The 27,989-nt window shown below is 43.3% G+C and overlaps 1 protein-coding gene across 1 annotated transcript in view; it reads left to right on the forward strand.

Annotated features, from left to right (window-relative positions):
* Positions 1-27,989, forward strand: part of FAM102B (family with sequence similarity 102 member B) — an 80,580-nt gene that overhangs the window by 41,699 nt on the left and 10,892 nt on the right. The window contains exons 2-6 of the mRNA XM_038745342.1: positions 4,969-5,089; positions 6,254-6,283; positions 8,416-8,532; positions 11,179-11,225; positions 23,176-23,279. Of these exons, the coding sequence (XP_038601270.1) occupies positions 4,969-5,089; positions 6,254-6,283; positions 8,416-8,532; positions 11,179-11,225; positions 23,176-23,279 (419 nt within the window). The remainder of the gene's footprint in view (positions 1-4,968; positions 5,090-6,253; positions 6,284-8,415; positions 8,533-11,178; positions 11,226-23,175; positions 23,280-27,989) is intronic.

Consider the following 27,989-nt stretch of genomic DNA (forward strand, 5'->3'; position numbering starts at 1 on the left):
CCCGCACCCTCCGCTCCTCCACCACTAATCTCCTCATCGTACCTCGTTCTCGCCTGTCCCGCCATCGACCCCCGGCCCACGTCATCCCCCGGGCCTGGAATGCCCTCCCTCTGCCCATCCGCCAAGCTAGCTCTCTTCCTCCCTTCAAGGCCCTGCTGAGAGCTCACCTCCTCCAGGAGGCCTTCCCAGACTGAGCCCCTTCTTTCCTCTCCCCTCGTCCCCCTCTCCATCCCCCCGTCTTACCTCCTTCCCTTCCCCACAGCACCTGTATATATGTATATATGGTTGTACATATTTATTACTCTATTTATTTATTTATTTATTTATTTTACTTGTACATTTCTATCCTACTTATTTTATTTTGTTGGTATGTTTGGTTCTGTTCTCTGTCTCCCCCTTTTAGACTGTGAGCCCACTGTTGGGTAGGGACTGTCTCTATGTGATGCCAATTTGTACTTCCCAAGCGCTTAGTACAGTGCTCTGCACATAGTAAGCGCTCAATAAATACGATTGATTGATTGATTGATTGATTGATTTGCTTGTATCCACCCCAGCGCTTTGAACAGTGTGTGGCATATAATAAGCATCTAACAAATACCATAATAATAATAATAATAATGCATGTCTCCATTTGTGGGTTCAGAGGAACCAAAGCATTTTCAAGACTGAAGCGTTTCCCAGCCTTCTGCTGGATTTTTCTCTCTCGTTTCTTCGAATTTTTCACTCCTTTTTGTTTTCTGGACAGATGTTCTGCCTTTCCCATTCTTCTGACTCATTTGTTTTCCTTCTGCACTGCTCAGTTTTTTACTGGGCTCCCTTGCACCACTGCCTCTCTGACAATATTGGACCTCCACCCCGCAACCCCGGATCACCTTCAGTCAATCAGTCAGTGTTATTTATTGAGTGCCCACTGTGTGCCGAGCCCTGTACTAAGCGCTTGGGAGAGTACGATACTGCAGAGTCAATAGATAATGTTCCCACCCACAAGGCCAGGAGACATACATTTATTATTAAATCATGGTTAAGTACAGAAGTGCTGTGGGGCTGAAGGTGTGGAGAATATCAAGTACTTAAAGGGTACCTCACTTTGCTCCTCTAACCCCAACCTACTCACTGTCCCTCGCTCTCATGTATCTCGCTGCCGAACTCTTGCCCACATCCTCCTGACCTGAAACTCCCTCCGCCTCCATGTATGAAAACCACCACTTGCCTGCATAGAAAGCACTTAACAAATACCATCATTATTATTATTATTATTATAACTTCTGAGACTTCTTAAAATCACATCTCCTCCAAGAGACCTTCACTGACTAAACCCCTCATTTCCTCTTCTCCCTCACCCTTTTGTGCCTCCTTAGCACTTAGATCTGTACCCTTTAGGCTCTTGATATTCATCCCACCCTCAGCCCCGCTTTATGTAGATGCCCATAATTCATTTTAATGCCTCCCCCTCTGGACTTTAAGACTCTGTGTAAGACCCTGTAAGATTCCCAGGCCTAGACTGTTTCCACTGCTTCCGTTTACCTGGTTCCAAGCAAGCACGTTTCTCCAGGCAGTGACATTTAGTCAACAGGTCATAGAGGGATCAAGTGATTTTGGAATTTAAAATGTCCGTTGTATTCAGAAGTATATATGGATAAGGCAACTGAAAGGACTAAGTTACTGCATAAAAAAAGCCAATTGTCTGAAAGAGACTACTTCACATAATTATAGTTTTCGATAACCAAATGGAGTTTGGAAATCTAGGGCAGTGGTATTTGAACTTTTCAGATTTTCTGTGCTGCCCTTGTTTGATGCAAGTAACCTTATAGTTACCAGGTACATGAATTCTGAAAGTTCTCAGACAAATTCTTCTTCTGGTTTTGGATCAAATTGTATACTCGCTATGAGGCACGTCAGAAATATACTACTGAGTCAGCTCTGCCTCACATGTTAAATATAGGCACTGTCAATGCAGCTTTTGTACCTAAATAAACTGCAGTAAGGGGCATGTCTGAGACATACTAGTGAGTTGAATCAATTTTACCTGTTAAATATAGCCATTTGATGCTATTCAGAGTGCAGCATAAATCCTCTGAAATTGTTGGGCTACTTTTAAGCACTACATTTTTTCTGCAGTGTTTTCTCATCACTGGTCTTAAAACTAATTGTTATTTGTCCATATTTTTCTCTAGTCATGTATGGCATTTTCCTTCTGCATAAAGCCAAACCTTTCTACCATTGGCTCTAAGTGCTCTTCACCAGTTCTCCCCACTTTCCGTATCTGCTCCCTTCTCCCACTCCTCCACAGCTCACACTCTTTGCTTCTCCCAAGCTCACCTTCTAACTGTACCCCACTCTGCATACTTCTGACATCCCCTCAGCCTGGAATTCCCTCCCCTCCTAAAGCCCCACCTCCTCCAGGAAGCCTTTTCCAAATGGCGTCAACCCATCAGCATACAGAGGGCACAGAAGGTCTCTGCCGCAGCGTCCCTTAATAATAATAATGATGGTATTTGTTAAATGCTTACTATGTGCAAAGCACTGTTCTAAATGCAGCCATTCCAATTTTGGGGAGCGCTTGACCAGTTGCCAAATGAATAGACTTTTTAAATGTCCCTCTTCCTCACTGTTACTTAAGACTCTGACGAGCTAATCGCTGTTACTAGACTGTCAGTATGATAGTAAACCATCTGATTCTTTTAGGTTTCACGGAGAATGGTTGTAGGCCACCAGAAATTTTTGCTTGACTTCTAATGTAGTCCATAAAGTGGAAAGTATTGCATTAAGAAGTTCCTTTAGAAAGATAAAGGCGGCCAAATTGAACTTAATGACTTGTTGAAAATGTAGTCAATCTAAAGTACTTATCGAGGGCCTGCCTAGAGAAGCAGCGTGGCTCAGTGGAAAGAGCATGGGCTTTGGAGTCAGCGGTCATGGGTTCAAATTCCGGCTCCGCCAATTGTCGGCTGTGTGACTTTGGGCAGGTCATTGAACTTCTCTGTGCCTCAGTGACCTCATCTGTAAAATGGGGATGAAGACTGTGAGCCCCCCGTGGGACAACCTGATCACCTTGTAACCTCCCCAGCGCTTAGAACAGTGCTTTGCACATAGTGAGGGCTTAATAAATGCCATCATTCATTAATTAATTAGTGCAGAACATTGTTCTAAGCACTTGAGAAGTACAATGAAAGTGAATGACATTGTCCCTGCCCTGGAGGACTTTACAGTCTAATAGAGGAGACATTTGGACTAACAAACTGTGTACGTACCACTGGAGTAGGGGACAAAACAGAAATGGAATGAATAAGTGAATGCAATAATGACTAAATGGAATAAATTCATTATGCATAGAAGCTAAGAGTACTATCAGAGTAGAAGTACAGGGGTGGTTGTCATTAGTTGGGAAATTTTAAAGGAAATAGATTTTCAGGGGTCCCTTGAAGATGGGGAAGAATGTGGTCTGGCCAGTTTGAAACGGATGGAAATTCCAGGCAGTAGGATCAGAAACAGGAGAGTGGGGAATGAGATGCAATAGAATATTTAGCTTTGGGAGAGTGAAGAGTGCAAGCTGGGATGTAGTAAATGAAGAGAGTAGTTATGTAAGAAGAAGAAAACTGAATCCAAGAGTCAAGTTTGTTGGCTTCCTGGATTGGCTGACTAGGGAAGAAGACAGTAGTTTGAAATTGTGCTTAGCTTGCTCTGAGAAAAGAGTCAAGTTCCTGATGGAAAAGGAAGGTTCAGATTGTCTAGCCTTATTTGATGGCATTAATTTAAATAGTTGGTCTTTGTTGGTTAATGACTTAAAATCTAAGAGAATATCCTGAAATCTCCTCAAATTAGTATTTGGCTCTGGTATCTTATCCATTTCATGGCCTCTGGGTAGTTGGGAAAATTAAGATGTGGACTTCAGCAGGGAAAAACGTTAGCTTTTCTGGTAGTCTAGATTGTTCTGTGGAAATGTGAGCTTGACTTCTGTAATATTATACACTTTGTGTCATTGTGGTTGTTTTCTATTGAGGTGCAATGTTTATTTTAAAACAGAAGATGGATTAATGCCAAGAATAGCAAATTTACGAGGACTAAAATGGTATTTAGGAAGTAATACTGTGAATTTTTAAGGGTTTCTCTTCTTTATGGGGGATTATACTGCATCTCAACCCCCAGTTTCTGAAATACACATTGAGTAATTGGCTACAATCTGTAGGCATTTTATGAAGAAATCCCCTTGAGGACCCCCAGACTAAGCCCCCCTTTTCCTCAGCTCCCTCTCCCCTCTGCATCGCCCCAACTTGCTCCCTTTGCTCTACCCCTCCCTCTCTGCCCCACAACACTTGTGTATATATGTACATATCTATAATTCTATTTCTATTGATGCCTGTTTACTCATTTTGATGTATATATATATATATAATTGTATTTATACTAATGCCTGTTTACTTGTTTTGATGTCTGTCTCCCCCCTTCTAGACTGTAAGCCCGATGTGAGCAAGGATTGTCTCTATTGCTGAATTGCACTTTCCAAACGCTTTGTACAGTGCTCTGCACACAGTAAGCGCACAGTAAATATGAATGGATGGATGGATGGATGGATGGATGGATGGACGGACAAGTTGAAGGATTATCCTAAAAGGGGAGACGCTGGAGGCAGGGAGACAGTGAGGAAACTGATTCAGTAGTCCAGCAAGGACATGGTGAGAGCTTGAATCAGTGTAATAGCTATAAGTATGGAGAAGATGGGGCAGACTGGGAAATATTGTGGAGGATTTAGACACTCCCTTATCATCTTTTGTGTTTTAAAATTATAATTACTGTGGTGATAAAGGTGTCTGTTTCTTAAATGGCCTGGTGTTTTTTCATTTTCCTTATTTCATCCCTCTCCCAAACCACCAAGTCAGTATTACTCTTCCCACTTAAGCTTACAGGCAAAAGATATTTTTTTAGCTCGTGGACTACAGAAATTGACTGAACCTTTTTGCTTTTTTTTTTCAGGGAGGTGGTGCAAGCAAACTGTGTCCGCTGGAGGAAGAAGTTCTCATTTATGTGTAAAATGAGTGCTAGCGCCACTTCGGGCATTCTAGATCCCTGTATCTACAGAGTATCTGTGAGGAAGGTAATGAGGACAAAGAATATTATTTTCCCCTCTTTCAGACCATACTTTTATTTCTGAAAGGCCTATTCTAATCGTCTTAGCAGAGGAGAAAACACTAGGGTCAAATGTGAAGGCAGAAGGACAGTGAGGAGCTTAATGTGCCACACTTCAATCCTTTCTCTCCTAAGGCAGATAGAAGGCTGAGTAATAACTGTGATATTTGTTAAGCACTTACTATGTGCCAGGCACTGTACTAAGTGCTGGGGTGGTTACAAGTTGGACACAGTCCCTGTCCCACATAGGACTCACAGTCTCAATCTGACTTGTTGACGACTTGTACTTCCCAAGTGCTTAATACAGTGCTCTGCACACAGTAAGCGCTCAATAAATATGATTGAATAATAATAATAATAATAATGATGGCATTTGCTAAGCGCTTACTATGTGCAGAGCACTGTTCTAAGCGCTGGGGGGATACAGTGTGATCTGGTTGTCCCACGTGGGGCTCACAATCTCAATCCCCATTTTACAGATGAGGTAACTGAGGCTCAGAGAAGCCAAGTGACTTGCCCAAGGTCACACAGCAGACATGTGGCGGAGTCAGGATTCGAACCCACGACCTCTGACTCCCAAGCCCGGGCTCTTTCCACTGAGCCACGCTGTTTCTCTGTATGAAACAGAGAATGGAATGAATCCCCATTTTATCAATGAGGTAACTGAGGCACAGAGAAGTGAAATGACTTGCCTAAGGTCACACGGCAGACAAGGGACAGAGGCGAGATTAGAACCTATGACCTTCTGACTCTCGGGCCCGGCTGATGTTGTGGCGAAAGAAGGTAGCAGGATAAATGAGAGCAACTCAAACCTGCCCTGTGTTTAATTTATATTGTCTCCGAAAGCCAGTTTTGGATAGCCGAAGATAATTTGTTGGCAAGTATTTTCCATTCCTAACTAGACCCCACTAAGGCTGTTACTTTTCCTTCTTGAGATAACACACAGAGGCCTTAAATATTTTTACCAAGTCACGCTGCTTCAGATATATTTATAGGATGCTTACCCTCCTGGTCATTTGTTTAGCAATGAGGGTCCATCATCGGGGTTTGATAGTCGATTCTCTGTGATGATGCAGTGACATTGGTTGCATAATTAATCTGTATTTCTTGGACTGTGTCGCTTCTTTTGCAGGAGCTGAAAGGTGGAAAGGCCTATGCAAAGGTAAATAGATATGTTTTCTAATTTATTTTTTCTTTTTAGTTGCTTCTTGATCCATTCCATGTCAAGTGTTGCTCATTTCACAGGGCTAAATTAAACTACTAGGGAAATTAACTGATCCATTATTCCAGATGCCCTTCTGGGCCCCTGTAGAAAGTGGCTGACTCCTGGGCACCGACAAAAAGATCTTTGTATGTGCTTCAGTCCTAAGCTTGAGTTGTGGAACTCTAACCGTAGTGTTTAGCCTCCATTTACTTAGTGTATTAAGTACTCAGTGTTCAGTAAATACCCTTGATTGTTCGATTATCTGGTTTTTCAGTCAAGTAGCACACATAATAATAATAATAATAATTAATAATAATAATAATAATAATGGCATTTGTTAAGAGCTTACTATGTGCAGTGCACTGTTCTAAGCACTGGGGAGGATACCAGCTGATCAGGTTGTCCCACGGGGGGCTCAGTCTTCATCCCCATTTTACAGATGAGGGAACTGAGGCCCAGAGAAGTGAAGTGACTTGCCCAAAGTCACACAGCTGACAGTTGGCAGAGCCGGGATTTGAACCCCTGACCTCTGACCCTAAAGCCATGCTCTTTCCACTGAGCCACGCTGCTTCTCATGCATACACTGTTTCCAGATCCAGAGCTCAAAAAATTACAAAAGAGCATTTGGGTGGGCTGTCAGTTTCAACTACCAGCTAAGTAAAATGGCATAATAGCAATGCTTATTTATCATCATCAATCGTATTTATTGAGCGCTTACTATGTGCAGAGCACTGTACTAAGCGCTTGGGAAGTACAAATTGGCAACATATAGAGACAGTCCCTACCCAACATTATTGGAAAAAAGAAAATTCCCATTCCAGCTCCCCACCTCGTCCTTGAGTGAAGAGAGCTGCTGAATGTTGAAGTGATTTTTGGGGGAGTGACCACTTTGATGCCAAAGCAGTGTCACCCCCAGAGAGCCAGCAACTGATCTGAGAGTCTAGCTGCAAGGTTTGGGGGTGAGAAAAATGGAAATAATTGTGCTTGTCTTTGTAACAGTTAGTCTCAGCCAGGAGATGAACCCCCTGTGTATTTCTAAAATAAAACATAAAAACACTGGCATCCTTTTTATTTCAGACCTTCAGTTATGAATTTTAATCAGCTGCCATCTTGGGAAATGGTTTACCCTATTAGAATGAGATGTAACAGAGCAGAGAAAGAGAATCAAGGACAGCAAGCCACAGAACTGAATAATAATAATAATTTTAAAATGATTTCAAATTTAATCAAATCAAAACTAACCAAAGTAAGTCCTGTGGAGCAGGAATTAGCCAGCTCATTTAGGAGAGAACCATCACGATGCATACAGTCTTATCGGCAACAAATCGAGCCCACCGTAAGTCTCTATCTCCAGGGTTGGGCGCAATTCTGGGATGCTTTGGGGTTGCAGGTCTTGGCTGGAATGAGATGGGACCATCTACACAGAGGGAACCATTCTGGGAAATGCAGCTCTGTCCCGTCACCCCACAGGGATGGATCTCCCAGAGTTATAGGCCACTTGCAGTTCCCTGAAAGACACTCCCTAACCTCCAACCAGATCTTCCCCCTACACTCTAGAAAGGAGGGAAATATGGAAACAACACGCCCTAGCCCAGATCCTGATAAGGAAGCCAATGAGGCCAATGCAGCCTGTGGACAGTGTAAAAAGTTTGGAGGTTTTCTTTCTGCAAGGGCCACCTATTCATTTTTCTCTTAAGGCAGCGTACCCGGAGTAATTATAATGCCGGTAACTTTTGGAAAAATTAGTCACCACCAAAAAGTTTGTTCTTAATTTTAAAAAATATTTTTATTAAAATGAAATTAGGTAACGCATGTAGAGTCATCATCTAGTATGTGCTGAATTATTTAAAAGTTTTAATATTTGAAGGCTCATCTTTGCTTAAGAGAATTGAAGTAGAGATTCTTGTGTCTTCTGATATGTAGAGTGAGTTTGCCTTTGTGCAGACTTCCCATGCTTTGCCCTCATATTCTTTTCTGTCCTGAGTCCTAGGATTAATAACTGCTAAACAAATGAACTCAACATGTCTGATTGTCATATGAGTAATACCAGTGACTTTTTTTCCTCTTGACTTCAATCCCATTCCTTACAGCTGGGCTTTGCCGACCTAAACCTAGCAGAGTTTGCTGGATCGGGAAATACTACTCGGCGCTGCTTACTGGAAGGTTATGATACCAAAAATACCAGGCAGGATAATTCCATTCTAAAAGTAAGCATTTTCTTCATGTTCATTCAAAGCTGACATAGGTGGATTGGATGTTCTGTCTTTGTCATCTGGGGGCCAGGAGAGGGAACAGAGAACTCTGAGACTGTAGGCTGTAAGCTCCTTGTGGGCAGGGAACGTGTCTAACAACAAAGATGATCCAGGCAGCAGCTTGAAGTATAGACTGAAGTGGGATGAGAAAGGGTGGGAGATCAGAGAGGAGGCTGATGCAGTAATCCAGTCGGAATAGGATGAGAACGTGACACAGAAACTGGGATAGTAGGATTGCGATAAAGCTTGCACAACTTTGTCCACATGGATCATTATTAGAGTGGCCCATTGGAGCAGCAGTTCTTCATTAATAATAATAATAATAATAATAATGGCATTTATTAAGTGCTTGCTATGTGCAAAGCATTGTTCTAAGCACTGGGGAGGTTACAAGGTGATCAGGTTGTCCCATGGGGGGCTCATAGTCTTCATCTCCATTTTACAGATGAGGTAACTGAGGCCCAGAGAAGTTGTGACTTGCCCAAAGTCACACAGCTGACAGTTGACGGAGCCAGGATTTGAACCCATGACCTCTGACTCCAAAGCCCGTGCTCTTTCCACTGAGCCACGTTGCTGCAGTAGCCATCTCTCTGCCTTCCGCACAATCTTGCAGACTCAGACCCAGGGGGCTCATTCAGAATCAACAATGGGGAGTGAAATGGGAAGAAAAGGGGGAAGCACCTGAATATCTGTTACTTTTTGAAGTGCTGACTGTCCTATTTTTTTAATGGTACTTGTTAAGTGCTTACTATGTGCCAGGCCTTGTGCTAAGCACTGGAGTAGATACAAGTTCATCAAGTCGGACACAGTCCCTGTCCCTCATAGGACTCACAGGCTTAATCCCCATTTTACAGATGAGGTAACTGAGGCACAGGAAAGTGAAGTGACTTGCCCGAGGTCACACAGCAGACAAGTGGCGGAGCTGGGATTAGAACCCAGGTCCTTCTGACCCTCGGGCCCGTGCTCTATCCACTAGACCATGCTGCTTCTTTGTAAGAAACAAAGCCTCTGACAACCATGTTGTAAAGTTAATTAGGGGTACTGCTATTCCATCTTTTAAGTGGATTGGAGAATGGAAAAAGCTGTGTTAATTTTTATTCTTGTGTACATTCAAAATGGGAACAGCAAACTCAAAGTTTCAGCGGCATGACCTGCCTGCCAAGCCCACAGTCCCACGGCTGTGAACTACCCAGCTGACTGCCCAAGAGTGACCGCAAATGGCACTCTTGGATTCTCATTTGCCAGCCTGGAAGTAACAGACATATTCAGATTTCACAATTTAATGATGATTTAAAGAAATCTGGGGAACCTAGAGTTTGTTCCCAGGGAGACCCGGTACCCTCTGCTCCAGAACCACACATTCTTCTCCCAGGCCCCAGTGAAAAGGAGGAGCCCTGCTTCCCAGCTAGGGGATTCAGAGGCAAAGGGAGACTGGCTGTTTAATATAAAAATACTGGGCCTGATTATTGCTGTATAAAGTTTAGAATATGCAGGGATCAAAAGAATATGGGCATGAAGTACCAAGGGGAATAGGCATCTTTACCTTTAGCAGTGATCTTCATTTCAATAAATCAGTGGCATTTTTTGAGTGCTTATTACATGCAGAGCCCTGCAGTAAGCGCTTGGGAAAGTGCAGTACAGTAGAGTTGATGGACGCGATCGCTCCCCACAAGGAGCATAGAGTCTCCAGTAAGCTATACTTTTATCAGTAAGGCCCATTATTAGGTATGAAAGCACTATGATGGTTACATATCCCTGCTCCTTGTGCCAAAAACCACATTTTGGAGCAGCCTGGCTTATCCAATTGAGGTGGAAATTTAAGATGGAATATTGTAGGTGAACCGCAAAAAGATCTGGAACTTAAGGAAAGACAGCCTTTTTTGCAAATATTTATTGCTACACAAAAGTTTATTTCAAGTTACCTTCATGTATAATATGAGGATGCCAAAAATGAAAGATGCTGAGGGCAACCGACAACATTTTGGAGGTAATCTCTATAAATACATGAACGCTTCCTAAACATTTTCTTACCTCCTTACCAGCCTTACCTCCTTCCCCTCCCCACCGCACCTGTATATATGTATATAAGTTTGTACATATTTATTACTATATTTATTTTACTTGTACATATTTATTCTATTTATTTTATTTTGTTAACATGTTCTGTTTTGTTGTCTGTCTCCCCCTTCTAGACTGTGAGCCCGCTGTTGGGCAGGGACCGTCTCTATATGTTGCCAACTTGGACTTCCCAAGTGCTTAGTACAGTGCTCTGCACACAGTAAGCGCTCAATAAATACAATTGAATGAATGAATGAATTTTCTCAGAAAATTTATTTTATTAATTAAAATTGATGGATACAGTTGATCCATTTTTCCCACAACTGTAAGTCATTTATTCCATTACAAACTGAACAAGGAAATGAGTGCTTATCTTTGTATGAAATTTTGAAGCGTGTCAAATGTGTACAAGAATGAGCCCTATAAGAATACGGTGGTAATTTAAGTATTTCCGTAACATAAATATAGAGTGGACACGTTTAAGGAAATTTCTCTTACTGGATGCTACTTGTTTTTTCTTAACATAACGATTTCTCATCCTAGGTTTTTATCAACATGCAGCTCATGTCTGGGGACCCGTGCTTTAAAACGTAAGTATTTACACCCTAGCTTGTGTTGAGATTTGTAGAGAAGTATTGTTTGGCTCCAAGCTCTTTGAGATGTCTCACTCGGATCACCATTCAAACCCTTTTCTGTTATATTGCTTTATTATACTCTCCCAAGCGCTTAGTTTAGTGCTCTGCACACAGTATATCTTCCTCCCTAGACTTTTATACTGTTCAGAACAATTAAGAATGGTCAGAATCCCCATTTTTTAAGGTTGACCTTAAACATTTTTATTGGATTGATGTCTTCTAACCCTAGTACCATTTTCAAAATGGCACCATTTTCAAAATAATCTAGTACCATTTTCAAAATCCTTTTTTCTTGAGTCTCTCCACTTCTGACAAGTACACGGATTTAATAGCCCCTTAAACTTCTGGCAGCCATTCACAGTTCCCTGTGATGATAATCCTGGTGGGTTAGTCATTCTGAGTTTCTCGGTTGCGTAATGTCATTCTTTAAATCTTAGAGGGAAAAGCTTATAGATATTTATAATTAGAAAGTGTGTACCATATAGTAAATGTTTGAGATATATTGTATAGCTTCATTATATCTAGTCAATTGAAAACAGAGACCTTTATGTCAATTTAGGAAACAACTTCCTTGTTGTTTCCCTTCCCAACCCTCTTGAATACATACAGATGATAAAATATTTTTCAAAATAATGACTGTATCCAGTAAGGTGTTCCTGCAGGAATTTCACATTCTATGATGATATTTAAGGTATGAGCTATTCCCCAAAAGAGTTCAGCAGTTGATCCCCATGACAAATAAATCTTGCAAGAGATTAATTCTCAGAAGAGCTACAGCTGTCTATTTTCACAATAGCTGAAAGAATTCAAGAAGGTAAAAAGGGAGGACACATATCACATGCATAGAAATACTTTTGGAAGTATTTAGCTTGGAATGCTAAGCTAGAACTACTGCTGTCAAATGACCCTGTACTTCTTTTAGATCATAAAAGACTATCCAGAGTGTAGCTTTAGATAGCTGCTAAAGGAAGTGAGGTATCTTCTCCATATAACTTTACTGTTCCCTGGAGCCTATTGTTTTCAAAATTCATTCATTCATTCATCATGAGACGTAGAGGGGAGAAGGGATTAAGTTGAGAAGCGGCGTGTGTCAGGTAATTAGGAAATGGAAAAGGATTTTCCCCATTTTGGGGAAAATAGGGCAGAAATGAGAGAACATAAGGGAGTTAACTGTGATGAGGTTACTTTCCTTAGGAGGAGCTGTCAGGTGAGTTTTTGAATATTAACATTGAGATTGTTCTGTGATGTTCAGATGGAAATGAGAATCTACTGAAAATGTAAGGCTAGGTGGTAATACACATCAGGAAGAGAATAAGGAGGAGGCACAGTGACTAAAAGTGGAGAAGGCTAACGCATTTTTAGATGACATGCCCTCGGAGAAAAGACGTTAATATCAGGACAATCATAATGGTGTTTATTAAGCACCTACTAGCACCGTGATAAGTGCTGGGGCAGATACAAGATAATCGGATCAGGCAAGGCCCTGCCCACATGGGCTCACAATCTAAGAGGGATTGTGTTGGTTTTTTTGAGTTTTTTTGAGTTTTTGAGCTTTTTTGAGTCTTTTAGACTGAGCCCACTGTTTGGTAGGGACTGTCTCTATATGTTGCCAACTTGTACTTCCCAAGCGCTTAGTACAGTGCTCTGCACACAGTAAGCGCTCAATAAATGCGATTGATTTATAATTATTAGTATAGTTAATAATCAATATAATTGATTATTATTATCATCATAATTATTATGAATTGATTATTATTTATGTTGAAGAGGGAGGGAAAAGCATGTGTCTTATCCCCTTTGTACATATAAGGAAACTGAGACCCAGAGAGGCAAATGGATTTACCTGAGGTCACAAAGCAGGTCAGTAGTCTAGCTGGGATTCGAATTTGGGTCTTCCGATTCCCAAGCCCAAGTTCTTTCCACCAGGCCAGACTTCTGGGGGGTGTTTTGGTTTGTATTACGTCTCTTAGTTTGCAACCAGTTTTAGAGGGATGAAGTTGGTGGTGTCTCCGGGCTGCCAGTTTTAAGGGGCCATTGTCTTCAGGCTAAATTCACTCGCTGTGCCAGATTTAGTTGGCTGCTATAGGACCCACCCCTAACGTTAGCGCAAAAGCAAATTAATATTAGCAAAACATTACTCCGTTAGGAACAGAGTGACCCCTGGCAAGCCTATAATAATAATGATGGCATTTATTAAGCGCTTACTATGTGCAAAGCACTGTTCTAAGCGCTGGGGTGGTTACAAGGTGATCAGGTTGTCCCTCGGGGGGCTCACAGTTTTAATCCCCATTTTACAGATGAGGTAACTGAGGCCCAGAGAAGTGAAGTGACTTGCCCAAAGTCACCCAGCTGACAATTGGCGGAGTCGGGATATGAACCCACGACCTCTGACTCCAAAGCCCGTACTCTTTCCACTGAGCCACAATGAGGGCATGGTCAGCTTTCTTGTAATAACTAAGTGTTCTAGACTGTGAGCCCACTATTGGGTAGGGACCGTCTCTATATGTTTCCAACTTGTACTTCCCAAGCGCTTAGTACAGTGCTCTGCACACAGTAAGCGCTCAATAAATACGATTGATTGATTACCACTGAGCCACAATGAGGGCATGGTCAGCTTTCTTGTAATAATTAAGTGTTCTAGACTGTGAGCCCACTGTTGGGTAGGGACCGTCTCTATATGTTGCCAACTTGTACTTCCCAAGCGCTTAGTACAGTGCTCTGCACACAGTAAGCGCTCAATAAATATGATTGATTGATTGATTGATTACCACTGAGCCACAATGAGGGCATGGTCAGCTTTCTTGTAATAACTAAGTGTTCTAGACTGTGAGCCCACTGTTGGGTAGGGACCGTCTCTATATATATGTTGCCAACTTGTACTTCCCAAGCGCTTAGTACAGTGCTCCGCACACAGTAAGTGCTCAATAAATACGATTGATTGATTGATTTCCACTGAGCCACCACGAGGGCATGGTCAGCTTTCTTGTAATAACTAAGTGTTCTAGACTGTGAGCCCACTGTTGGGTAGGGACCGTCTCTATATGTTGCCAACTTGGACGTCCCAAGTGCTTAGTACAGTGCTCTGCACACAGTAAGTGCTCAATAAATACGATTGATTGATTGATTGATTAATTGATTTCCACTGAGCCACAATGAGGGCATGCTCAGCTTTCTTGTAATAACAGTGTTCTAGACTGTGAGCCCACTGTTGGGTAGGGACCGTCTCTATATGTTGCCAACTTGTACTTCCCAAGCGCTTAGTACAGTGCTCTGCACACAGTAAGCGCTCAATACGATTGAATGAATGAATGAATGAGGAAGCTTCCTCAGGGCACACTGCCCCTTAGAAGAAGTATGGCCTAATGCCTGGGGCACTGGCCTGGGTGACAGAAGGACCTGGGTTCTAATCCCAGCTCTGCCACTTGTCTCCTGTGTAACCTTGGGCAAGTCACTTCACTTCTCTCAATCCCCTCATCTGTAAAATGGGGATTAAGACTGTGAGTCCCATGTGGGACACGGACTACGTCCAACCTGACTATCTTGTATCTACCCAGCTCTTAGTACATTGTCTGGCGCATAGTATGTGCTTAACAAAAGCCAATTAAAAAAAACCGTCAGAGAGGTTGGGCTCAGAGAAGTAGGAGTTGAAAAATTGAAGGGGCCCAACCTCCCCCTGCCTGATACTGAAGCAGCTGCAAGTTCCTTGGGCAAGTCACTTAGCTTTTATGTGCCTCCATTTCCTCATCTGTAAAATGGGGATTCAATCTTAATAATAATAATAATGTTGGCATTTGTTAAGCGCTTACTATGTGCAAAGCACTGTTCTAAGCACTGGGGGGGGGTACAAAGTGATCAGGTCGTCCCTCGTGGGGCTCACAGTCTTAATCCCCATTTTACAGATGAGGTCACTGAGGCTCAGAGAAGTTAAGTGACTTGTCCAAGGTCACACAGCAGACATGTGGTGGAGCCGGGATTTGAACCCATGACCTCTGACTCCAAAGCCCGTGCTCTTTCCACTGAGCCACGCTGCTTCTCCTTCTCTTACTCCCTCCTACTTAGACTGTGAGCCCCATATTGGACTGGGACTGTATCTAACGTCATTATTTTGTATCTGCTCTGGTGCTTAGTACAGTGCTTGGTACGTAATAAGTGCTTAAAAAATACCAAAACAAACAGATGGTTTTGTGAAAGCGTGGCATAATTCTCATAGGCCAACCAACATTTTTACTGATTTATTCAGCTCTTTCTATTTTAGACTTAAGTGAATAAATGGGTTGAGGCTTTACTAGAGTTCGCCGACGTGACCATTATCATCCAAATAAAATTGAATTTAATTCTGCCATAACATAATAATAATAATGGCATTTGTTAAGCGCTTACTATGTGCAAGGCACTGTTCTAAGTGCTGGGGGGGATACAAGGTGATCAGGTTGCCCACGTGGGGCTCATGGTCATCATCCCCATTTTACAGATGAGGGAACTGAGGCTCCGAGAAGTTAAGTGACTTGCCCAAGGTCACACAGCAGGCCGTTGGCGGAGTCGGGATTCGAACCCACGACCTCTGACTCCAAAGCCCGGGTTCTTTCCACTGAGCCATGCTGCTTCATGTTTTCATTATACATTTTGGCTAGCTAGAATACTCTTGAGGAATTCGGGAACAGTCTTCAGTGGACATGTATCTGGATGGAACGTCTTGCAATGTTGGAAGAAACAGTCACATGCTTATCAATCAATTGTATTTATTGAGCGCTTACTACCTGCACAGTAATAATAACGATGATGATGGCATTTATTAAGCACTTACTATGTGCAAAGCACTGGTGTAAGCGCTGGGTGGATACAAGGTGATCAGGTTGTCCCACATGGGGCCCACAGTCTTAATCCCCATTTTACAGATGAGGTAACTGAGGCACAGAGAAGTTAAGTGACTTGCCCAAAGTCACACAGCTAAGTGGCGGAGCTGGGATTTGAACCCACGACCTCTTACTCCCAAGCCCGTGCTCTTTCCACTGAGCCACGCTGCTTCCCCACTGTATTAAGCACTTGAGAGAGTATAATACAACAGAATTAGCAGGCATGTTCCCTGCCCATAGCAAGCTTACAGTCTAGAGGGGGAGACAGGTATTAATATGAATGAATAAGTAATTTATAAAATATAATTTAAAGATATATTCATTCACTCATTCGCATTTATTGAGCGCTTACTGTGTGCAGAGCACTGTACTAAGCGCTTGGGAAGTACAAGTTGGCAACATATAGAGACAGTCCCTACCCAACAGCGGGCTCACAGTCGAGAAGGGGGAGACAGACGACAGAACAAAACATATTAACAAAATAAAATAAATAGAATAAATATGTACAAATAAAACCAATAAACAGAGTAGGGCTTTGAAGGTCCTGTCTGAAGCAGAAGAGAAGCCTGAGAAGGTAAGAGGAGAGGCAGGCGATTATACATATGTGCTGTGGAGTTGGGGCGAATAACAAAGGTCTGAAGGCCACAGATTGAATTGTGTAGACGCACGCACTCCCAGTTCTATAACACAGGGGTTGCTTCATGAAAAACCTCTCAGTAAGGAAAGTCACAGCACCGTGTTTGGTGCCGTGAGCATGTGAACAACCGTTTCTTCTACACCACAGCATGCCATGTCCCAACATTCCCTATTTTTCTAACAATATTGTAGCCAAAACGCATAGTGAAAATATGAATTGTGATAGAACTGAAGAAACTAAAACCTGATTTTCATTCATTCATTCAGTCGAATTTATTGAGCGCTTACTGTGTCCATAGCACTGTACTAAGCACTTGGAAAGTACAGTTCAGCAGTAAAGAGTGACAGTCTGTGCCCACACCGGGCCTACAGTCTAGAATCATCATCATCATCATCATCAATAGTATTTATTGAGTGCTTACTATGTGCAGAGTACTGTACTAAGCGCTTGGGAAGTACCAATTGGCAACATATAGAGACAGTCCCTACCCAACAGTGGGCTCACAGTCTAAAAGGGGGAGACAGAGAACAAAACCAAACATACTAACAAAATAAAATAAATAGGATAGATATGTGCAAGTAAAATAAATAAATAAATAAATAGAGTAATAAATATGTACAAACATATATACATATATACAGGTGCTGTGGGGAAGGGAAGGAGATAAGATGGGGGGGATGGAGAGGGGGATGAGGGGGAGAGGAAGGAAGGGGCTCAGTCTGGGAAGGCCTCCTGGAGGAGGTGAGCTCTCAGCAGGGCCTTGAGCCCTGTACTAAGCACTTGGAAAGTACAGTTCAGCAGTAAAGAGTGACAGTCTGTGCCCACACCGGGCTTACAGTCTAGAATGGGGGAGACAGACATCCAAACAAGCAAACAGGCATCAATATAAATAAATAGAATCACAGATATGTACCTCTGTATTAAAGGGAACTGACTCTATAGAAAAGTAAACTCAAATAGAATCACAGATATGTACCTCTGTATTAAAGGGAACTGACTCTATATAAAAGTAAACTCAAATAGAATCACAGATATGTACCTCTGTATTAAAGGGAACTGACTCTATAGAAAAGTAAACTCAAAGTCATTAGTTAATGGTTTAAGTTTGAACATTAATTTTTTTCTGGTGGAATGATATACTTGGCTAGCTAAGACATAACGGATATCATTGAAGGTTAAAGAATAAATTTGAATTGCATTGATATAACAAATTTAGGAATCGTACTAATCCCCTTGTGATTTTAATAACTGTGGTATTTGTTAAGCACTTATGATATGCCAAACACTGTACTAAGTGCTGGGGTAGATACAAGATCATCAGTTCAGGCAGTCCCTGGACCATATGGACTCTAAAAGTCAGAGAGAGAAGGGGAAAAGGTATTTATTCCACATTTTACAGGTGAGAAAATCGAGGCACTGAGAAGTTGTGACTTGCCCAAGCTCACACAACTGGCAAATAGCAGAGCCAGGTGTAGAAACCTGATCCTCTGACTCCTAAGCCTGTGCTCTTTCCACTAGACCGTGCTTCTTGTCATAAGAAACAAAAATAGGTTCACCGATCAGTCATATTTATCGAGCACTTACTCTGTGCAGGGCACTGTACTAAGTGCGTGGGAGAGTACAGTATAACAGAGTTGGTAGACACATTCACTGCCCACAAGGAGCTTGCACTCTATAAGGGGATTGAATTGTATATTTTTATGTCTATAAAAATAAATTGTGAATATGTACATAGATGCTGTGGGGCTCAGAGAGAGGTGAATAAAGGGTACAGATCCAAATGTGAGGGCAATGCAGAAGGGAGAGGGAGTAGGGGAAATGTGGGCTTAGTCAGGGATGGCCTCTTGGAGGAGATGTGATTTTAATAAGTCTCTGAAGGTGAGGAGAGTGATCGTCTGTCAGAAATGAAGGGGGAGCAAGTTCTGGCCAAAGGCAGGACATGAACAAGGGTTGGGTGACAAGTTAAATTGAGGTGGGGTTACAGTTAATAGGCTGGTGTTAGAGGAGTGAAGCATATGGGCTGGGTTGTAGGAAATTAACAAGGTAACATAGGAGGGGGCAAGGTGATTGAGTGTTTTAAAACCAATGGTATGGAGTTTCTGTTTGATGTGGAGGTGGATGGGCAACTACCGGAGGTTCTTGAGGAGTGAGGAAACTTGGACCGAATGCTTTTGTTTTTTGTTGGGTTGTTTTTTTTTTAGAAAAATGATCCTGGCAGCGGAGGTAAGTATGACCCAGAGTTGGGAGAGACAGGAGGTAGAGAGGTCAGCAAATAGGCCGGTGGAGTAGTTAAGGTGTGATAGGTTAAATGCTTGGATCAACCTGTAGCAGTTTGGATGAAGAGGAAAGGGCGGATTTTAGTGATGTAGTTAAGGTAGAACCAACAGGATTTGGTGACAGATTCACTATGTGGGTTGAATGATAGTGATAAGTCGAAGACTACGGGCTTGTGAGAAAGGGAGAATAGGGGTGCTGTCTATGTTTGATGGGAAAGTCGTGGAGAACAGAGTTTGGTTGGGAAGATGAGGAATTCTGTTTCGGACGTGTTACGTTGGGATATCATCGGGACATCCAGATAGAGATGTCCTGAAGGCAGGAGGAAATATGAGACTGCAGAAATAAAAGATGTAGATTTGGGAACCATTGGCATAGAAGTGGTTGTTGAAGCCATAGGAGCCATTGAGTTCTCCAAGGGAGTGCATGTAGATGGAGAATAGAAGGAGACCCTTCTGACTCTTAAGGGACTCCCACAGTTTGGGGGTGGGAGGCTCTGCGAAAGAGCCTGAGAATGAGCAGCCAGAGAGATAGGAGGAGAACCAGGAGAGGACAATGTCAGTGAAGCCGAGTTTGGATAATGTTTCCGGGAGAATGGGAGGTCCGCAGTGTCAAAAGCAGCTGAGAGGTCAAGGAGGATTGTGATGGAGTAGAGGCCATAGAATTTGGCAAGCAGGAAAAAATTGGTGATGTTCTGTGGAGGGAAGGGGGCAGAAGCCAGATTTGAGGGAGAATTGGAGGAGAGGAAGTGGAGGCAGCCGTCATTACATCCAGTGATTACAAACCAAGCAAACAAACTGGCATATTCTAGGTGTTCAGAATGAATATCATCTTGAGTATTTGTTTCAGTCTGTGGCTGCCCTAATTTATCTGTGGTCCTTTGGGATAAATGGGATTTGCCACAGCATGATTGTACTGCTCCTCTCTTCCACTGCACACTTCCAGCTGTATCATAACAAGGGGGATCTAAAACTACAAAATATAGAGACGGTTCAATAGAGACTTATCTGATTTTTTTTCCTACCCTTAAGAATGAATCATTCGTTTTCTTATCTCTCATTTTTGAAATTCTTTAGATAAAAGTTCACCTCCCAGTGAACAGGAAAACAGTAAGAGTTCAACAACTTAAAAAATACTGTACATACCTTTTCTAAAATGCTAGTGAAAGAAGGAAACTATAAATCTCTGAATTACACTACAAAAAGGTTTTCATTTGTTGCCTAGAATTCATTTCCAAGTTACAGTTGGATGCAAAGGAAAAAGTGAAATGTTAATAAAAGCAAATAAAAAAGATACAGGGTGTCAGGACTTAAATTTAGTTAGGAATGCAAACTGAATTGAGCAATAAATGGAAGTTAGAGAAGATAATCTGTGGTACTGTTATATGATAGAAACGCATATATTTACTTTTTGAGTCATGAGATTGGTTATCATATGAGTCATTGGTTTACTCATGCACAAATATTCTATGATCTGAACCCAAGAATCTGTTCAGGCAAAATTCCTTCCAAATCTGACACAAGTTCTCAGGATTCCATCTACCAGAGTTCAATTCTTTCCCTGGCTGTAGTTTCCATGTTCTCATTTGTGGGATATTTTTGACCTTCACTTGAATCTTCTGTTTCTCTTAGATTTTCTGAAGATAACTCCGGCCCAAATCATCATTTTTAAAATTTGTGATTAACACAGGAATTGTCGACTTTGAGTTTAGATCCCTGTTACCACAGATCTCAGGCCTGTATTACCTCCAGTTTGGACAATGGCAACTTTCCAACCTATTTGAAGACATTCATCTTATCGAGTGCTACTGCACCTCTGACTCTAATGTTGAGGGGGCTTTGGCTCAGTCCCCTTTTCCAGTTCCCCCTGGGTCTATGATAGATCTCATCAAATCTTCACACCCCAAGACTCCACTCAGTCGAAACATGCCTGAGATTTCCATAACCCAACAGCCACAGCCTTTCCCGGCATACTAAAGCCCTTCCCCAGCTAGAGAACCCCAAGATTACAAAGTATTACTTGTACCATTCAATGACATGGAAAATTACTTACAAACTACCAGCTGAAACCATTTGGGGATCAGTTATCACTTCTGCTCCTTGCCATACAGGGAACTTCCTGGGCCCTTTCCTAATGATGTGGTTTTAAAAGTGATGCAACGGCAGAGTGATTGCTGGAAGTAAAATTGCCGTGTGGTATCGTGGAATCCCCAGCTGATGACCACTCTGCCTTTGCATCCCATCCTCTCCTGCCCCTCTCTCCTCTCTGTAAACTTTCCCTCACCCACCTCCTTATGGTTTCTATCTTTTGGTCCCTTTTCGTGGCAACTCCCATTTGCCTTTTCCTATCCAAAACTCCTACAACCAGTGCCACTTTTTGCAGTTATTCTTTGCTTTAATCTTGTTTTTACAAGGCTGCCTGCCTCCTTTTCTGGCTTGCATCCCCTGGAAATAACAGAGAGCCTCCTTCCCCCCGGGCCACTTACCCTGCCCTAGCTAGGGCTGCCCCACAGGCTGTGGTGGTAAAATAAAAAATTGGAAGGATAAGGGGGGGATGCTCCCGGGAACTGAGGGAAAATGGGAAAAGCTTTTAAAAGCCATGATTTGGGGAGAAGGGGAGGGAAGTGTAAACACGACTCACTAGGGGGGCAAGGGTGATGAAGGACAAGGGGTAGGGTAAAAAGCAACCTTACCTGATCACCAGCTGCAGAACCACTAGTATGGGATGACAGAGCAATTTTACTTTCAGCAGAAGTAAAAGTGGCCCTGTTGTTGTGGAACCATCATAAACGAGGATGTGGTTACCTAGAACATAATAAATGCAAATGTTTCTTTGTATTAAAAAAGGTATAAAGCATATTCCTAAGACTTAAGATAGGTTTGGACATTAGATAAAGGCAGCACAGACACAAGCAGCATATAGTTAACAAGTAAGGGATCTTTATTATTCCAAACATCATTAGCACTAAGCCTAAAGAGGTCACAATAAAATTCAGTTACAAAATGGGTTATTTCCTTTCCCTGGGCTTTACTAAACTAGAGTTCCACAGTTGAGTTGATCATGTAAGAACAGTGTAGGCTGTCCCCCAAACACATGCTCATCCAGCTCTGCAGCTTTCTCCAGATTTTCTGGGATTTCGGCTTGCTTTGTAAATTACCATTTCTTGTAGCCCAGATACAAATCTGTGAACCGATATTGGTTCATTTCCTGCAGTGTCATGTCCTGTTGGAGTAATTTCCATGAGCTCCCTGCTGACTTGTCCCTTTAAAGCAGGCAAAAGTTTGGGGCTAGCAAAAACACACATTTCATCTTCCTAGAATTCTGTTATTAGTACAGGTCTCCATCCTTGGGAAACCCAAGAGCATTTAAGAAAATAAAAATCTCCAACATATAAATTCTAGCAAAGACTTTATAAGTAAACACTATATCCTTATGCACTTCTGAGTATAAACTCATCCATCGCAACCTCCCAGCTTTGTTATACCCCTCTAAAATTCTGACAAGTTGTTGAAAAGGCAGGAGTGCCAGAACATCTTTTTTTTTTTAAGCCCATTGAAGAGTGTTAAAAGGGAGGCAAGGAGGTGTTAAATACCCAACAGGTACTCTGTACAAATTGGGGGTCAATAAATGTTGGCAGTGAGCTGATGACAAGAGGGATCACCACCAAGTATTATTTATTTTACTTGTACATATCTATTCTATTTTATTTTGTTAATATGTTTGGTTTTGTTCTCTGTCTCCCCCTTCTAGACTGTGAGCCCACTGTTGGGTAGGGACTGTCTCTATATGTTGCCAACTTGAACTTCCCAAGCGCCTAATACAGTGCTCTGCACACAGTAAGCGCTCAATAAATGTGATTGATTGATTGATTCAGACCGAATGAAACATCCCTGACTAAGCAAGGAGGCACAGCCTTCAGTTTGAGAAAAACCTTCAACTACTGCGATGCATGGCATTGCATAGTTTAGTCTTTAAGCAGATTCAGAAGCTTCACATAATGCTTTTAGGGGTATCTCATAAAGAGCGAATCACATACATCACTGCTCTTCAGTTTGTTTGGACATGTGTTTGCTTGTAATGGTAATTTAAAGAGTTCATAGTCCCGTCCATCAACCACATTTGAATGCTTATTTCCTTACAGGCCTCCTTCCACGTCAATGTCTCTGCCAGTTGCTGGTGAATCAGAATCTCTACATGAAGACAGAAAGGGTGGAGAAACTCTCAAGGTCCATCTTGGAATATCAGGTATGGACCTCCCTTTCACTTTTCAGGAACTATACCTCATTTTACAATAGTACTTGAAAATTGGGTAGCTTTTTTTTTAATGATATTAAGTGCTGTGCCAGGCACTGTACTGGGGTAGATACAAGCTACTCAGGTTGGACACAGTCCACGTTCCACATGAAGCTCAAGTCATTCATTCAGTCATATTTATTGAGCACAGCACTGCACTAAGCGCTTGTATAGTGATAGACACATCCTCTGCCCACAACAAGCTTACCGTTTAGATGGGAGGAGACAGACATGAATACAAGTAAATAAAATTACAGTTATGTACATAAAGTGCTATGGGGATGGGAAAGGGAGAAAAGTAAAGGGAACAAGTCAGGGTGACACAGAAGGGAGCAGGAGATGAGGAAAGGTGGGGCTTAGTCTGGGAAGGCCTCTTGGAGGAGATGTGCCTTCAATAAGGCTTTGAAGTGGGGGAGAATAATTGTCGGATTTGAGGCGGGAGGGCGTTCCAGGCCAGAGGCAGGACGTGGGCTAGGTGTCAGAGGTGAGATAGGCGAGATTAAGGCACAGTGAGAAGGTTAGCACTAGAGGAGTAAAGTGCAGGCTGGGTTGTAGAAGGCGAGAAGTGAGATGAGGTAAGAGGGTCCAAGGTGGTGGAGTGCTTTAAAGTTAATGGTGAGGAATTTTTGTTCGATGCGGAGGTGGATAAGCAACCACTTAGTTTGAGGAGCAGGGCGACATGTCCTGAATGTTTCAGTAGAAAAATGGTTAGGGCAGCAGAGTGAAGTTTGGACTGGAGTGGGGAAAGACAGGAGGTTGGGAGGTCAGCAAGGGGGCTGGTGCAGTAATCCGGACAGGATGGATTGAGTGAGTGTATTAACGTGATAGCAGTTTGGATGGTAAGGAAAGAGCAGATTTTAGAGATGTTGTCAAGGTGGGACCGACAGGATTTAGTGATGGATTGCGTATGTACATTGAGTGACAGAGAGGAGTCAAGGATAACGCCAAGGTTACGGGCTTGTGAGACAGGAAGGGTGGTGGTGCTGTTTATTATTATTGTGGTATTTGTTAAGCTCTTCCTATGTGACGAGTACTGTTCTAAGCACTGGGATAGATCTGTCCCATGGGGGTTCACAGTTTTAATCCCCACTTTATAGATGAGGTAACTGAGGCATAGAGAAATTAATCTGCTTGGCCAAGGTCACACAGCAGACAATTGGTGGAGCCGAGATTAGAACCCATGTCCTCCGACTCCCAAGCCAATAATAATAATAATAATGATAATAGCATTTATTAAGCGCTTACTATGTGCAAAGCACTGTTCTAAGCACTGGGGAGGTTACAAGGTGATCAGGTTGTCCCACAGAGGGCTCACAGTCTTAATCCCCATTTTACAGATGAGGTCACTGAGGCAGAGAGAAGTTAAGTGGCTTGCCCAAAGTCACACAGCTGACAATTGGCAGAGCAGAGATTTGAACCTATGACCCCTGACTCCAAAGCCCATGCTGTTTCCACTAAGCCACGCTGCTTTCTGTCTACAGTGATGGGAAAGTCAGGGGTAGGACAGGGTTTGGGTAGGAAGATAAGGAGTTCTGCTTTGGACTTGTTAAGTTTAAGGAGATAGGAGAACATCCATGTAAAGATGTCTTGAATGCAGGAGGAAATGCGAGACGGGAGAGAGGGAGAGAGATCAGGGCTGGAGATGCAGATTTGGGTGTTATCTTCATAAATATGGTAGTTGAAGCTGTGGGAGCGAATGAGTTCTCTAAGGGAGTGGGTGTAGATGGAGAATAGAAGGGGACCCAGAACTGAACCTTGAAGGACCCCCACAGTTAGGGGGTGGGAGGCAAAGGAGGAGCCCACGAAGGAGACTGAGAATGAAGGAGAACCAGCAGAAGACAAGAGTCAGTGAAGCCAAGGTTGGATAACGTTTCCAGGAGAAGGGGGTGGTCCACAGTGTCGAAGGCCGCTGAGAGGCTAAGGAGGATTATGATGGAGTAAAGGCGATTGGATTTCATTTTTTCATTCATTCAATCATATTTATTGAGCGCTTACTGTGTGCAGAGCACTGGACTAAGCTCTTGGGAAGTCCAAGTCAGCAACACAAAGAGACAGTCCCTACCCAACAGTGGGCTCACAGTCTAGAAGGGGGAGACAGACAACAAGTGCTGTAGGGTCAGGGGAGGTGATGGAGAGGGGAGGAGGAGAGTACAGTGCTCTGCACACAGTAAGTGCTCAATAAATACGATTGATTGATTGAGAGGAAAAAGGGGGCTCGGTCTGGGAAGACCTCCTGGACCAGATGAGCTCTCAGTAGGGCTTTGAAGGGAGGAAGAGAGGTAGTTTGGCAGATATGTGGAGGGAGAGAATTCCAGGCCAGGGGTCGATGGTGGGACAGGAGAGAATGAAGCACAGTGAGGAGGTTAGTGGCAGAGGAGCGGAGGATGCGGGCTGGGCTGGAGAAGGAGAGAAGAGAGGTGAGGTAGGAGGGGGCGAGGTGATGGAGAGTCTTGAAGCCAAGAGTGAGGAGTTTTTGCTTGATTCACAGGTTCACAGGCAACTACTGGAGATTTTTGAGGAGGGGAGTGACATGCCCAGAGCGTTTCTATACAAAGATAATCCGGGCAGCAGAGTGAAGTGTAGATTGAAGCGGGGAGAGACAGGAGGACGGGAGATCAAAGAGGAGGCTGATGCAGTAATCCAGTCGGGATAGGATGAGAGATCAAACCAGCAAGGTAGTGGTTTGGATGGAGAGGAAAGGGCAGATTTGGCAAGAAAGAGATCATTGGTGACCTTTGAGAGGGCGTTTTTAATCTCCATTTTACTGATGAGGTAACTGAGGCATAGAGAAGTTAAGTGACTTGACCAAGACAGACAAGTAGCTATCACTGGACTTACAAGAAACATTAGAATTGCAGTTATCCAAACACCATTTACTCAAAGTTTTCAGCCTCAAGAGATGCTCTGCTAATACCGCATCTTGCCCTCCCTCTAGCTGCTGCTGCTCCCCCTCCTCCTCCTCCTCTTACTAGCCTCCCTCAGTTCTCTAACCATCCAGAACGCTAGGCTGATCCCAAGTCAACCCCAATCTGAAAAATGCCCGAGGAGTTGAATTTGTTCAGTATCACTAGAGAAGTTCAGTGTGATGAAGGGGTGGACTCAATCCAATATCCAAGCCTTGATCATGACCTGCAATTCCAGACTGACCCAGAATTCAGTTTGACACTTTGGGAAGATGGGGGTCAACATGTCATTCACCTGCCAGCAGGTCTCACCTCTCTCACTTAGCTGGGATGGGGGCAGCCTGCCCTGGCACTCTGAGCCTCCGAGGATATTGGGTTCCAAAGACTACCCAGTAACACTCAGTGATTGAGGCAGGACCCGGCTAGCTAGACATCAGCCCCCAGGAGCAGGCAGGCAGACCTGCCTTTCCTCTCCGCCCTTTCCTCTCCATCCAAACCGCTACCCTGCTCGTTCAAGCTCTTATCCTATCCTGTCTGGACTACTGCATCAGCCTCCTCTCCGATCTCCCATCCTCTTGTCTCTCCCCACTTCAATCCATACTTCACGCCGCTGCCCGGATTGTCTTTGTCCAGAAACGCTCTGGGCATGTTACTCCCCTCCTCAAAAATCTCCAGTGGCTACCAATCAACCTGCGCATCAGGCAGAAACTCCTCACCCTCGGCTTCCAGGCTGTCCATCCCCTCGCCCCCTCCTACCTCACCTCCCTTCTCTCCTTCTCCAGCCCAGCCTGCACCCTCCGCTCCCCTGCCACTAATCTCCTCACGGTGCCTCGTTCTCGCCTGTCCTGCCGTCGACCCCCAGCCCACGTTTTCCCCCTGGCCTGGAATGCCCTCCCTCCGCACATCCGCCAAGCTCGCTCTCTTCCTCCCTTCAAGGCCCTACTGAGAGCTCACCTCCTCCAGGAGGCCTTCCCAGACTAAGCCCCCTCCTACCTCTCCCCCTCCTCCTCCTCTCCACCCCCCCACCTTACCTCCTTCCCTTCCCCACAGCACCTGTATATATGTATATAGGTTTGTACGTATTTATTACTCTATTTATTTGTTTATTTTGCTTGTACATATCTATTCTATTTATTTTATTTTGTTAATATGTTTTGTTTCGTTCTCTGTCTCCCCCTTCTAGACTGCGAGCCCACTGTTGGGTAGGGACCGTCTATATATGTTGCCAACTTGTACTTCCCAAGCGCTTAGTACAGTGCTCTGCACACAGTAAGCGCTCAATAAATACAATTGATTGATTTATTGATTGCCTGCAAGCACCAGGGCTCCGAGTAGTGTGGCTTAGTGGAAAGATCACGGGCTTGGGAGTCAGAGGACCTGGGTTCTAATCCCACCTTCCCCACTCATCTGCTGGGTGACTTTGGGCAAGTCACTTAACTTCTCTGTGCCTCAGTGACCTCATCTGTAAAATGGGGATTAAAAGTGTGAGCCCCATGTCGGACAACCTGACTACCCTGTATCTACCCCAGCGCTTAGAACAGTGCTTGGCACATAGGAAGCGCTTAACAATTACCATAATTATTATTATTATTTAGATTTCTGACAGTTGCAGGAGCTGGTCATTCATTCATTCATTCAATCGTATTTATTGAGCTGTACTAAGCGCTTGGAAAGCACAATTTGGCAACAGGTAGAGACAATCCCTATCCAACAATGGGCTCACAGTCTAGAAGGGGAAGACAGTCAACAAAAGTAAGAC

This window comes from Tachyglossus aculeatus, chromosome 4 (genome assembly GCF_015852505.1).
Source record: "Tachyglossus aculeatus isolate mTacAcu1 chromosome 4, mTacAcu1.pri, whole genome shotgun sequence".
Classification (NCBI taxonomy): domain Eukaryota; kingdom Metazoa; phylum Chordata; class Mammalia; order Monotremata; family Tachyglossidae; genus Tachyglossus; species Tachyglossus aculeatus.